The sequence below is a fragment of the Nomia melanderi genome, chromosome 5, assembly GCF_051020985.1.
Source record: "Nomia melanderi isolate GNS246 chromosome 5, iyNomMela1, whole genome shotgun sequence".
Lineage (NCBI taxonomy): Eukaryota > Metazoa > Arthropoda > Insecta > Hymenoptera > Halictidae > Nomia > Nomia melanderi.
Window position 1 is genome coordinate 5,375,117 of NC_135003.1, and position 14,383 is coordinate 5,389,499.

The 14,383-nt window shown below is 33.6% G+C and overlaps 1 protein-coding gene and 1 long non-coding RNA gene across 2 annotated transcripts; one reads left to right on the forward strand and one right to left on the reverse strand.

Annotated features, from left to right (window-relative positions):
• Positions 1-518: 518 nt before the first annotated feature.
• LOC116431003 (uncharacterized) lies at positions 519-1,493 on the reverse strand. Its single transcript, XR_004235842.1, has 3 exons — positions 1,466-1,493; positions 631-749; positions 519-550 (listed from the first exon to the last, which is right to left on the reverse strand). It is a non-coding gene; the product is annotated as an uncharacterized LOC116431003 (long non-coding RNA).
• Positions 1,494-4,225: 2,732 nt separating this feature from the next.
• On the forward strand, positions 4,226-14,131 carry LOC116430988 (uncharacterized). Its single transcript, XM_076367836.1, has 5 exons — positions 4,226-4,281; positions 4,978-5,159; positions 5,339-5,540; positions 9,515-9,855; positions 13,063-14,131. Exons 1-5 carry the CDS (start codon positions 4,226-4,228, stop codon positions 13,518-13,520), a joined length of 1,239 nt encoding a protein of 412 aa, XP_076223951.1. The 3' UTR covers positions 13,521-14,131.
• The last annotated feature ends 252 nt before the right edge of the window (positions 14,132-14,383 follow it).

Here is a 14,383-nt window from a genome sequence, read left to right on the forward strand (position 1 = left end):
GATATAAATTCATCGAAGACGAAAGATCAAAATACCTAGCTTCTCTAGCATTCTCACAACAATGGTTTCCAAATAAAAATGTTTTCTGCATACTTCGACTAGACGAGTCTACAAAACATTGCACCGCGAAAAGCGAAAGGATCAAACAATCCAGAAACATAACGACGGGTCCATGGAGATTAAAAGTCGATTAAAATTCATGGCGTGTCAGCCGGTATAATTCCATTTCGTAGGTGTTCGTGCAGATCGAGTTACCCGAGGCGGATTTCTTTTTCCACGGACGGTGCTCCAGCGGGATAGTCCTAAACGTCGTTGCGTTGTTCGCGGGGACAAACTTTTGACATCGATTAAAATTGAAACGCGGCTCATTATCGATTCGTCACGCTAATCGAGCGTGAGGAGCACTACTTACGGATTCCGCTTGTATCGTGTTACGCTGCGGTACGATCGTTTCCTTGGACCAAGGACGGTCAGGACGATGATAATGCAAGATGATCGTTTCGTCGATGCAGACTCGGAGCTCTTCGAATTCGTTCGGGTTATCTGATTACTAGTGAAACAGTACTGCGGGCTGAATTAATTCTCGACTTAAGTTTCTCGTTACCGAGAATTGTCGCGAAAGAAGCTTACCGATCTCTGATTCTGCGTTAACATTTTGATAGCAACGTCTTTCACGTAATATTCTTAGCTTACGGCATTTTTCAGAAACTCTTTAGTACGATATTTATAGGAGGATATAAACTTTCTTTCTAGAAACCAATAAAATACGATATTTATTCGGTTTTATTATTAATCTTAAATATTTTAATTTGCTGTGGTAGTTGTGAGAATATCTCTCTAACAAGGGAACATACCGAAGTCACACATGCAGATATTGATGTAACTTTTATGCATTGCCATCGGCTATGTTTAAAAAGTATTGAAAGTGACAAACATGCTTTGAGGTATAAAAAAGGTATAGCGATAGGTATTAAATTATTATGATAATAGCTGCTTATAACTTGAGAGTTGTGTTTTTTAAAAAACACGTTAATTCTTGCAACAAATTCGTTACTGTACATAGAAATAATAAAAGTGTATATGAGGCTATATGTCTATTACGTAAGTTTCATATGAACGTAACAAAGTATTTATAACAGTGACAAATGTAAAACCCCATGTAAATATAAACATTATTATAAACGAAAAAGACAAAAAACATGTTAAAGAAATGTACATACATTCTACAGAATATTCTTTTAATTAATAAACAATATAATTTGTATGCTTCTGGTAGTGAAGTGTTGAAGCATATTTCATGGGCGACGGTTATATGTTGCAAATTCATTATCTAGAATTTTGTATCCTCTTTGTCTCTGCAGATTTAGTCTGTACGTACAACTTCTATTCTTCTTTAACAGTGTTTTTCTTCTATAATAGAAGATAAACTCATCAGGAGTGTGCCGTAATTAAAAGCTGAACGTACTCGCCGATCCGATATCACCAAGCGTTTGCTACCGTGAAACGTAATTCCCTCTAGAACCCATTAATATGTCTCGCGGCGCTCGTGTTAATCACCAATTTTATCGTCATTAACGCTCCTCCGCCGATTAACTCGAGCTGCCGCACGTTTTCAGTACAGACACCGAATACTCATGCGCGAAACATCGTTACAAATTAATGGCCATTTCGGTGAAATGTATCCGTGGTCCAGCGCAATGACGAATGAAAATGAAAATAAAAAAATGTTAATAAAGGATTTATTTTTTAATAAAGAAGAATACGTAATTTTCTCTAATGTGATAATTTTTTTATTCAATAGGAATTTTCAGTTGTTAGAAATAAGCACTTTATAAGAGATTTTTTATATTTTTATTAATTACGAAATTATAAACCACTGGTTACATTTATTAAGAAGAGCAAATATTGCAAATTTTTAACAGTTTACAATGTAAACAACGCGTGCTTATCAATGTTCTAAATTCGGATTCTTTTGTGAATGATATAATTAAATAATATTTTGGAAGATTTCATGTATGTTACCAACGATTGTCTCTAGGTTACTGTCAACTCAGATTTCTATGTGTCATCTAACAAGTTGAATCATCACTTGACCAGCAGTTGTTAATATTAACTTCAATCAGACGACCAGAGAGTTTCAAAGAATTACGTTAAGAAATATCATACATAGGGAAAAACTGTGTACACGCTTTATATTACATTTTTTTTATTTCTTTATATTTGATGAGATTCTATCTATTATATAGAAGTTTGAACTATAAAAAATTGTTTTAAAATAATATAAGTATACCTATGAGCAGCTTCTTGATGATCAATAAACAACCATGCACCATATCCAAAATTAAGTATTTAAAACTTGTTTTGTTAACGTGTTTTAACATATTTCAGTAATCGTGCCAGTAGCTATCTGTTACCTAGTCTTCTATCAAGATTTTGAAGAATACTGAAATAGTAACATATTACACGAAAGGTTGCGTTTTTCTTAAGAAGAAATCCACTTTTTTCTGTATCACTAAAATCTCAAGACTAAATTAAGAAATGATAATATTAACAGATACGATATCTCATGAGGAATTTACATGCAAATTTTAAAATTAAGCAGTCAAGCGAAGACCAAATTTTCACGGCCATCGTAAGAAGTTTTAAGAAAAACGCATTTCAAGTTTTGATTTTATCGACAAAACACCTGGATCGTTTCATTCAAAATGTTATATCTTTATCAATCTTATTTTGATTTTATCAATTCTAAAATATGTAAATGATACTTGATTTTTAAACATTTTCAAACAATTACGTCATCTTCAGTAATTTAATTGTATTCCATACACGCACATGCAAAATCTTTCTCGCATAATGAATAATACATATTGTACAAGTAAATAGAAACTATTTAATTCATCACAAATTTTAACTACTGCAATACTTAAAAAAAATATTATGTGGTTAAATATAGAAAAATCAAATACTCCAGAATATTCGCGATTTACAATTAAAGTCTACTATATCCAACATTTTTCAATCATTAATGATCCTAAAAAAACACTACCAAAGTTCAAAATTGACTGATCTAACATTCAAAACGTTTAATATATAATAACAAAGAGAACATCTTTGAAGTACAACATCAGCAGTTTTCTCATTTCTGTGCTACTCCATTCAACGGTACATAACAATCGACAACTTTTCTAACAAATAAATTAAACGCGCACTATACTTGCCGAAAATGAAAGAACATCCAGTCGGCGGCTCTTCGAAAACTGGAAGATCCCTTAATGATCATTTCAGTGGAACGGTACCGGTGGTCCGGCACGACAGCGACTGGAGCAAAAGAGATGAGGAGGCTCGCTCAAAAACCGAGCCAGTCGGTCAAGGCCCCGCGGCAAGTAGCCAACAGTCGCGCGGTCGAAAACTAATCTATCCCACACCTCGGCCAGCAGCCAGCTTGGGGAAAAACAAAATTCGAAATAGCCTGCTAAACAACGCTTTTAATGCGGCGCCGCTGCTTCTAAGAGCCGGCCTCCGCGAGGGCCGTTCCAGTCTACCGAAGTCGGACCACCTGCTGATCGAGAATTACCTGAAACTGATGTACCGTTTGATATAACGCCCGCCGCGATGCGATTTTCGGCCCTGTCGATCTGTGGCCTTATTGCTGATGGATCACGAGAAACCACGAATCGAGCCTGCTAAACGGGGAAGCCAGGTTACGTGGATTCCGGAGAGTGCTGGTATTCGGACCTGCATACAGGTGCAACACGCTGTCGAAGACCATAGTTGAAATTCTTGAAACGCGTCGATTTTAATTAGGGATACCGTGAAAGCTTTTAATGATACTTAAGCTTTAGTGGGCAGCAGAATTATTCCGGAGATACAATTCCATATCAACATTGTTAAAATTAATTGGTTGTAATTTGAGTGGGTATTTTGAGTGGGCACGTTGAGTGGGTATTCGTTGAATCTTATCATATATATATATTTATTTTCTTTTCAGTAGTGTAATACTTATGGAAGTTTTATAGTTGTAGCAAACATTTCAATGTGCTTTAGTACTTTCTTCCAATACTGTATATCAAGTCACCGGGAAATGGAATATAATATTTTACTATTGTTTATACAATAATTTTGTGAAAAAACTTGCAAAGGAGAAAGATAGTGTTTTTAGTGGACAAATATTGTGGTAGGAAGATCTTATTTTAAAATTAATGACTGGGTCATAAGAACAAGAAATATGTATGAAATTCATATAGATGAAATGAATATAAATAATAAGGAATTTAATAGGAAGTAATAAAATTATTATTGTTACTTAGTATTTTTAAAAAAATGATCATAAGCTTGAAATTCTAGAAAGTATAACTTTAAACAAATTCTTTTCGTACTTAAGAAATTCTTTGCATATCTGATTAAAATTATTTGAAAATATTTGTTTGTTTATGAAAGAAAGCTCAGCGACAAATACTGTTACAATTATTACTCGCTATTATTACATAATTACATAATTCAAAGAACTTATTTTGTTCATGACAAAACCAAACATCATTCTTCACCAAACAAATGACCAAACACTTTTTAGCAAGGGTGTGCATGTAAAACATTAAAAAAGGGAGATAAAATACAATTTACCTTAATACGCATACGCTAACATCTTAACAACAAGTTTCAATTTTCCAAACATCCAATCCCATAAGAAACATAATTTATTAACATCTAGATACAATCAGGACAAATTTACAACGTCCATCATCGAGAAGTTAAAACTCCCGGTCTCCATTATACTTACTACATAATACACCTCCTTTCCACCGCGACTCTGCATTTTACTCATTCTCCACGGGTAGACCGGGTCTTGTTAGCGATAGTAACAATCTCCTTACAAATAGTTTCCGTTGCGCAAACAAGCTGGCACGATCAACACGCGATTAACCCTACCGTTCCACGACTTAGTAGTATAATTTAATCGAGCCATGTGCAATTACGTAGGTACCTCCGGGCTGACCCCGAGGAATTGCAAAACGGCGCGGCACGCCACTCCGATGATCCGCAACATATGATCACGCCGGATCGTTGGCGGAATCGAGAAAATAAGGAACTCGTTATTCGACTGCCGTGTAACGTCCATTCTGCAACTATGTTGCTCGTCGGAAGAGTAATCTTGAGCGAAGGCTAGCAACCGTGTCGACGTTCAGCGTCTCAGGATCACGGTTCAAGGTCATCGGTCGAGTTCACAGCTACACTATTCCTCGGGTGAACATAAGAGAAGAAAAAAAGAGGAAAAGAGGAAGGAAAAAGAAGAGAGGAAGTGAAAGAAAGAGGAGAGCGACGGCGGATGATCGATGGTGAGAATCGGTTGAACCAGTCACTGTGGCTTCGTACAGGAGAAGACATCAGCTCGCGGAGGAGGTGCCAGGACTCTATATTCGGCGCCTCACGCTCGAGGACCCCAGGAGCGCGCGGGAACCCTCGAGTTCAAGGTCACAGTCACCGACACGCCATATCTGTCATCCTACCGCCGGTTACGTACCCTCCTCCAGGAGATCTTCGAGGTATTCTCTTTCTCCGTCTCTCACTCTCGAGGCAAGAACGCGTGCACTCTCTCACTGATATACGTTGCGAGCTTGGGAACCTTTCGGTACATTGATACCGTTAATAGATTGATAAGAATTATTATAAATGGTCGCTTGCTTTCCTTCTTTGAAATCAATTTTTATAGTGTCCCTTTGATATCTGAGGTCATTAGCAATGTTTAATACTTAACACTTTCGCTATTACAGTGGTTCTATGAACTGGAGCTTCGAAATGACTTAAAAACAATTATAATTCATAAAACATATTACGTCGAATAAAAATGTTCTATAGCGTAAATAACTAGGAAACAGTGTAACGTAAGAATTGTGGTAGCAAATAATTAATAATTATTCCGTTTTATCTTCGCTACGAAGGAATAAATGATACGTAAAAGGCTAATGTTTTTCATGACGGTCAACGTGTTAACAATCTACGGTTTCGTATATAATTTTGTGATAGGAATTGAATACGTTCTTGTTATCTTTGGAGTTTAGTATTGTATTTATGTTAGTGGCTTTTGTAGTTTTTCTCTCTGAATCGTATTTTTTAAATTTGAATACAATGTGTTTGATAGTAATGTTTTGCATTCTTCGAAAATATAGGTAGTTTCAGGTATTTTAGGGGGCTTTCTTTTATTCATGACTAGACTGTGGATTTTTATAGATTTACGGATAATTTGAAAATTCAGCATTGCATAAAATGCATGGAATTTGGAACAGTATATAAAATATTCGAACCGCAGTGATTTTTATAGTTTTTATTAGAAACACCATTCTCTACCATAATTCTGTTTTTCTAATGCTCTTAAAAATTGAAATTTGTACTTAAACTATATGTAGTAACCAGTCAATGTTTGTTAATGTAGTATTAAATTTCACTTTTATTTACTTATTTATGTACTCAGTAAGAAGGACAAAGTTTGTTTTAATGTATGAAAGTATATATTATATGTAAACTAAGACTATTAAGCTAACATCAGCCTTTATACATTCTCTAAATAATTATTTAATTGAGAAAAGAGTAACTATTTAAAAGATCTCATTCTATTCGCAGTTCTATATCTTAAGAATACAATTTTTAAATATTTCAAAGAAATAAATAAAAATTCACAATGAATTTTCTCGGAGTAACAGTGTTCGAATTAACAAACACAATATCTCATAAACCTACAAACTTATTAAACAATCTGCAATAAAAACTCATTCATTATCAACGTATTTTACGCAAATTGACAAAGAAACTTACAAAACTCAATTTTCTTATACTTCCTTACCAATCATTTTTCTACATTCAAAGTAAGTTGATTTCAAAACTATTTATCTGTTATTTATCATAATAAATTAATTAACCACTAGGAAGTTGTAATCGTGAAACCAAAATTCTCTCTACCCACGAAGCATTCGCGTAGAAGACAAACACCAGTTCCAAGAGATCGTGAAATCCTCTAAAGACAGAATTTCCTAGACTATTAACCGCTACCTAGACAACACGCTCTCGGTGTCTCCGTATACGTCGACGTGACGTAGAAACCCGTAATTAAACGCACTAAAATTTAACTGTCGGCACAGAAGGAACGATCAGCGCGGCTCGACTTAATAAAGCCTCGAAAGCGATCGTACCTTCACAGCCTGTATTATAACGTTATTAAAGCAGTTATCACATCGAAAACACGAGAATATCTCGGCGTCATTATCATCGACGTTTCGTCCTTGTCTATCTCGCCCCGACGTTTATTCATTGTTCGTGTTCTGACTCCTACCTTGCCTCGCCCCGCCACCCCCAACCCTTTGGAATTCATCTTATTCTACGTTCCGCCGCGACGTTCCAGACACGAGTATAGTATTATATTTCGAGACTGACCTCTGAGCCCAAGATCCGGGCAAGGTTACCGAGTTTATTGCGAGTTTAAAACGTGCTCTCATTTCTCGTGAATCCACCACCAGATCGGCCGGCCCTCAAAAAGAATTCTTTCTTCTTACGTTGCTTTCCTCCGGCTTTACTAACGTTATCGCGGCCAATTTGTCGACTCTTCTGCTCTTTAATGCACCTCTGTCCTCTATTTAACGAACGTTACCGAGACTTCTGTGTGCCGGTGTTTCCGAGCTTTCTATTTCTTCGAACCGAAAGTGTAATCAATTGCTTTACATAATGGATGGACTTAAATGGAGTACATTTTCTTGAATTTTTCTGATTCTTCTATTTGGTTTACTTCCGTGCGTGATTTTGTTAGTTTTCAGAAAGAAGGTTTTGGATAATGAAGTAAAATATTCGAAAGAAAATTTATCTTTAAGGCGAATTCTTGTTGTAACTGTCCGGAGATGGATATGTTCATAATATTGAAACTATGGAGTATATACATTAGCAATTGATAAGACAATATAATAAGATGTCAATTTAAAGTGATTAAAGATAACGCGAGAAAAATGTTTGTCTTTAAAATATAAAAAATGTTCATCTATAAATTTGCGAAAATATGAACCCAATCATACTTATTTAATTATCATTAATTATTCATCGCTGATTAGCAGTTTGTTTTATTAACTTCATAGGAGTTTTATATGATATCTAAATGTAAACAATTGTTTTTCAAATTAAGTACATGTATACACATACTTCATCATGTCAAACAACTGAAATTATAATATTTTATTTATGCAAACAACACACATCTTTTTATAATACCTGAGAAAATTTCATGTTGTCTTTTAGTAATAATCTAAGATCAAGTTTCCAGTTGGCTCAATATTTCCACGTGAATCCCGACTTTCTCATGGTGCGTGTTATTCCATATTTTCTTCTAGTTGATGTATCTCAGACATCCTCTAATTTTCATTCCTTGTCGTAGCGCTTTACACGCGATAGTTTCTATTTTTCGTTTAGAACTTTACTTCTTCCAGTTTACCTATTTTCATCTGTTCCTGTTCGTCGATGTATCGAATGTTGTGGATAGTGTCAACTGCATTTAGTTCGTTTCTTTCAGTTACAAAAACAAAAAGTGTCGGTTGTAGTCGTTATTAAACAACATCATTCTTACTAAGAATCATCGTGATGTAAGATCATTATGGAAAAAAAACGCAAAAAGCGTTAGTAATTTCATCGTGACGAGTATCTCGTCCCGCAGCTTCCTTCTTAGAAATACAGCTACCCTTTCGTGACACATTATTCAACTTGTTTTCGCTCTCTTTTCCTCTCTCTCTCTCTCTCGCTGTCTCTCTATCTATCTATCTATCTATCTATCTCTTTTGATCTTCCTGTACTTCTTCGTAAAGTTTCCTTCTGGAAGTCACGACAAACATTATACATTTAAAAGAAGAACAACAGAGAAAACAACTTCAGTGGAAGACTGTATTCATCTTTGACCATTTGCTTTTCATCATTTTTATACCGATAAATAAAGGCAGTACATAAAATAAAACAGTATAAATAGAAGTAATTTCTACTGTATCGACGTTTTCCTTTTTGTGAGACATTTCTACCAACATTTTAACCAACGCTATTCTATATTAAACTTTAGAAGATTAAAATGGCTATAAATACATAACACCGTCCATCTATTTATGAGTATTGATTTTTAATGTGATGAATATAATAATACTTCAATGATTTTTATATTATTTTATATATACATAATTATACAATATATATAAAAAGTAAATATTACAAACATAGATATTTTTTATCACTCACTACAAGTGTGTTATACAAAGACGATACTCATAAACAGCAATTACCCCTCGTTACTCATACTTCCAATACACCACGAATACTTGCCAGTACTCAAACATTAACACAAAGCACTGTATACAAATATATATTTCACCGATTCATATTCATCAACAACCATAAACGTCGCCTCGATGCGTCATTCCCAAATCAGAAGTCAATTTTCCAGTTCGAAGGCTTGTCTAATTCACCTCATCTCCAGAGCTAATTGTGATCGCGGTCGAAACAGTTATAGATCCTGGCTGGAGAGGATCCGTAAGGACAGGCCGCCGTTCCTGACGATCGTTTCGTTGGAGCTTCCAGAATGTCCAATTCCGTTGATCGAATCACAGGCGAACTCACGCTCGAAGTCCGATGAGACGAGTGAGTCCGCCGAATCCAAGGACGACGTCCTGGACGAGCTTCTGGGGAAGGTCACGGCGAACAGCGACAGGAGAAAGAAGGAATCTGACAGTGGAAGGAAGAGGTCCTCGAGGAAGTCCCGGAGCGGACGCAAAAGGGGCGAAGAGCTCGTGGAATGTACGAAAGGAGTTCCAACCCTCGAAGAATGCACGAAGAACATTGTCGAAGGTCAATACAAACTCCGCCGTTTTGGCGAACGTTTACTCATTGGCATTCTTGGTATTCATGAAAGCATAAGGATATACTTTACGAGATGCTCGTTGTTTATAGAGCTCCTTTGATCTCCTTGATCGTCAGTGGTCGTCTTGTTAATGAATGATAAGCTTCGGATCAAACTGGAATATTTGATTAATACCCGAAGAAGCTTTTTTCGCATTGATAATTGGAAAGGTATTAAATGAATTTATTTTAAGGAGATTTCTTCCTGAATATTACTTTTTGTTTCTTTCTTTTTTAATGAAAAGATACCATTTTTAATATCGAACTTGTTTCTTATGAAAATTTAAATTAACAGTGTATTCCGACTACGGGTTTAATAATTGAAAAATTATATTCGAGTATTCATAACATGTTTGGTGGAAAGTTTTTAGTACATTTTCACAAGACTGAAAAGTATCGAATTAATTTAATGGTTTAGAAACTAAAATTTCCAAAAATTTGAAAATATTAGAAAGTGTTAAATATTATTCCATATTAACGACCCAAGTCCTTATAGCAGTATAATGCGATTTTAAAATAGTTAAATACAAAACACGTCATTGTTAATGGTAGAATAGATTTCAATTTTCATTGACTTAGTTATTAATAATTACACTTACATTATATTCATTATTAAAACGTTCCTATCAAATAGATTTATACATCTGGTAATCAAGAATTTTGCCTTGGTTCGAGAAGTTATATTTCTTTCATTACATTGAAGTAACACAGGTTGCTTGTTCACAGGTGCAAGAATATTGCCCCTATTCAATGCAACCCATTACACATTTCCATTATTCTTTTTTATTGATACTTTATATGTTTTATACTTTACTCAATGATTAAATATGAAATGCCATAAACTCAACATCCATGATATTACGGTAAATGTTTTGACTCTGCATGATATATATTAAATCAGAATTACTATTACTATTTTAGTTAATACAAACGTTTCCATAGAATCAGTTATCACTACGTTAGAATAACTGACATCGACAGCTCCAAATTGAAACTTTCTCAACTGGTACTGTTAACATTTGTAATCGGAGTGATACTAATGGTTGGTTTATCATAGTTTCTGCAATACAACACATTGTATGTTCTGTAACATTCTATGATTCAGACGAAGTATTAAGAACGCTATTATTTCTTAACTAAAACGAAACGTATTAAAATAAATAATTGCAAACAAATTTGGAGTCAGTCAATCAAAGACTAAAAAGCTACGAAAACGATGTTACAAAGATATTTTTACATCTATAGAAAACAGTTGAGACTTACTCTCACAGATAATGATAGCAACAAAATTATTAAAAATCGATACTGAAAACCATTTAAGAAGTGAACAACATGAAACGAATTAACGAAAGTTACTTTTTCACTACTTAAACGAAAAGTTGTATTTATCGAGTAACGAAAAAATGTAATTTGGTTAGGTGAATCTAAATTAATAGATAGATTTATCTCATCAGATAAACGTTGATTACTGGAAAAAAGGAGATAAATCAATTTTGGTATACATATGGAACAAATGATTAAATTCGATAATGGTTTTGTCATGAAATGGTTATACATTACATCTATTTAGATCTATTGTACCAAACAGATGATATAATAAATCAATACATATGCAAAACAGTCCTAGAAACAAATTGTCATGTGGTAATATATTGATTCGTAACATAAATTCGTACATTCGTGCATTCGTACATCCTTGTTCCATTGCTAATTTCATATAGCACTGAAATAACAGTGCTGAGTGTTTAAATTGAACAGATACGGCCCTTGTTCATCGTAGTTGTGCACATTTTTAATAAGTTGTAATTAAATTTGAATAATTTGGAATGTGTTAGTATATACTGAATCGCAACTGTGTGTACTTATTTTACTGTAATATTTCAACACAACCAAACGATACAAAATATTCTGTGAGAATTATAAAAACATGACTACTTTTTCAACCATTTAAAATTTTAGAATAGATAACTTGGTCAAAGTCCCAACTTAAGTCTAATAAAAAATGTTTCAGTTCAAGTATTAAAGATAAAATCAGTAAATAAATATAATCCTCCTCCATCGTTATTGATTAACTTGTGGGAAAGGATCAGTGGTACAATATTACACAAGAATACTACGGAAATCTGGTATTAGGTAACTATGTCAAAGCATATTCGAGCTATTATTAGAGGCAAAGGCTAGCGGACTGGTTATTAAATGTGCAAAAATCCCTTCATTAGCTGGAAATCTCTTCCGGTACAGAACTGGTTGCATGAAAAAAAATTTGTATTAGATAAAATCATATTAGTAACACAGATTTAATATGTTTCGTAGAAAGTTGAAGTATTATACATAATATTAGGTTTTTTACATTTTTACGTAAACAGTCAATAAAATATAATTTATATTAAGGTTTCATCTGCGTGTTTCGTTTTAATGCTTGCTATATGTACCTATATAGAGATACATGTAAAAAATTAAATTTATTGTGAATAATGATTCTTAAAATGTATTTTAACTCTTCAGCCACGAGCGATGTCGAAATAACTTTCCTTTTATAATGTTAATTTCAGAAGGCCACAATATTATTGCATTGCACGAAATTTTTAAAGTATCTGGCTTGCAACAAAAAAATAAGAACTTGATACGAGAATTGCAAATTTGCCGTATTGAAATAGATAATATATGTCAAAATATATCATACCCAGAAGTACCTTTTTATTATAGCAATCCTGTGTTTTTTTAAACGCAATATTTACATATGCTATAAATTTCTTCTATAATTTGATATGATCAACTATAAAAATTGCTCACGACTGGAAGGTTCAAATGATAGAACGCAATTCCAAAGTACTGAATATTAAGTCTGGAACTACCAAAAAGTCAAATTGGCTAATTTGTATTTTCTTATAAAAATTACAAGAGTAAATTTATTAAAATTTCTATTAACTTATATTTTGGCTTTATATTTTATAACGCACATTAATAAATCGATTTATTTAATAACAACTCTGAAAAACATTCTTATCCTTCCAAAGCTGTAAAAAGTATCTTAAATGTTTTATTTTGGCTCACCTGGTAATTCTAGTATGAATTATAATAAAATAAAAAAGTAAAAATTCGTCCTCGCCGATCTATAAAATCCACCGTTATTATTCACTCGATTTAACGTTTCAGGACCTAACCGTCGACGGTTGCCGGATCTCGATCTCCGAAACATCGCAGACTGCATCTGTTCCGACATATTAGAAAATTGTCGCACGAATGTCAGTAGAGAGAGCGAATCGCGTGAGACGCGATCTCCGAGTCCAGAAATGACTCACATTATTCGGATCGCGATGAACTATCACGATCAGTTGAACTGCGGAATTAAAGAGAATGAAGAACTGGGAGAACGCGAAAAATCAAGACCAGGAATCGGTAAAAAGGACGCTCAAGTTAAAAAGGAGGTGTTCAAGGAAGACGATTGTTGTGACGATGTGAACGATGCTTTAGATTTTACGCTGAATTGCTGCAGCGTGCAACTGACGTCCCGTGGCACAAGCGCCAAGACTGGAGCGGGTGGTGGAACGCAACAGGGATCGGAAACGCGGACTTACTCAGCGCGGGTTTTCCATAAATCCTTTTATCCATAAATTTTAACGAGCTCCGTGTATCCATGGAATGCATGATATTCATACTACTACGATTTCCCATCAATTACATCATAGTTATGAGGTTTCTGTTCATAAAAGCAAATTTTATTGCTTACTTTTGTTTGACTTAGTAACTACATATAATAATTATTTAGCGAATGTATATTTTTAAATTATGTTGAATATATTACATGTAATTTTATTGTAGATTTCGTTTCTCTAAATATAAAACAATTTTTAAATGATCGAACATTATCTTTGAGGATTTTATGCGCTATTTTATTATAGGTATTGTATTATAGTAGTCCATTATTTCAACTACAGGATGTAAAAAAGAAATAGATATTACTCATTTAAAGTTCTCATTATGTATTTAATATCTAAGAACATTAGACGACATGAATAGTATCGTTTAAAAATTAATCTCAGATACTTATATGTTTCATAGAAGTTCATTGCCTATATATTGTGTTATAATTTATTGCGATTTTATATTTCATTAAAATAAATGTATAAATTACTTGTGAAATTAATACTACTTCATTTCTTCAGTTACTTCATTATTTTCACTGATTTCATTAATGTTAGAGCATGTTGTGTTTAAAAGTAAATGTTAACGTAAATATAAACACATTATTTATATTTTATTCCATAAATTGTCTAATTTTACAAATACGACAAATAAAATACCTATAAAATAGAAAAAGTCGTAAGAAAGTCTGTATATGCCTTAACTTCTTGTTTTTAAATAGGAATACTATATTTCATATAATACTAATACTAAGTAAACTATTATTTTATGTCTACGTTTTAATAAGAAGCCAAATTATTAACATACCTGAGATCGTTGTAATACACACAGT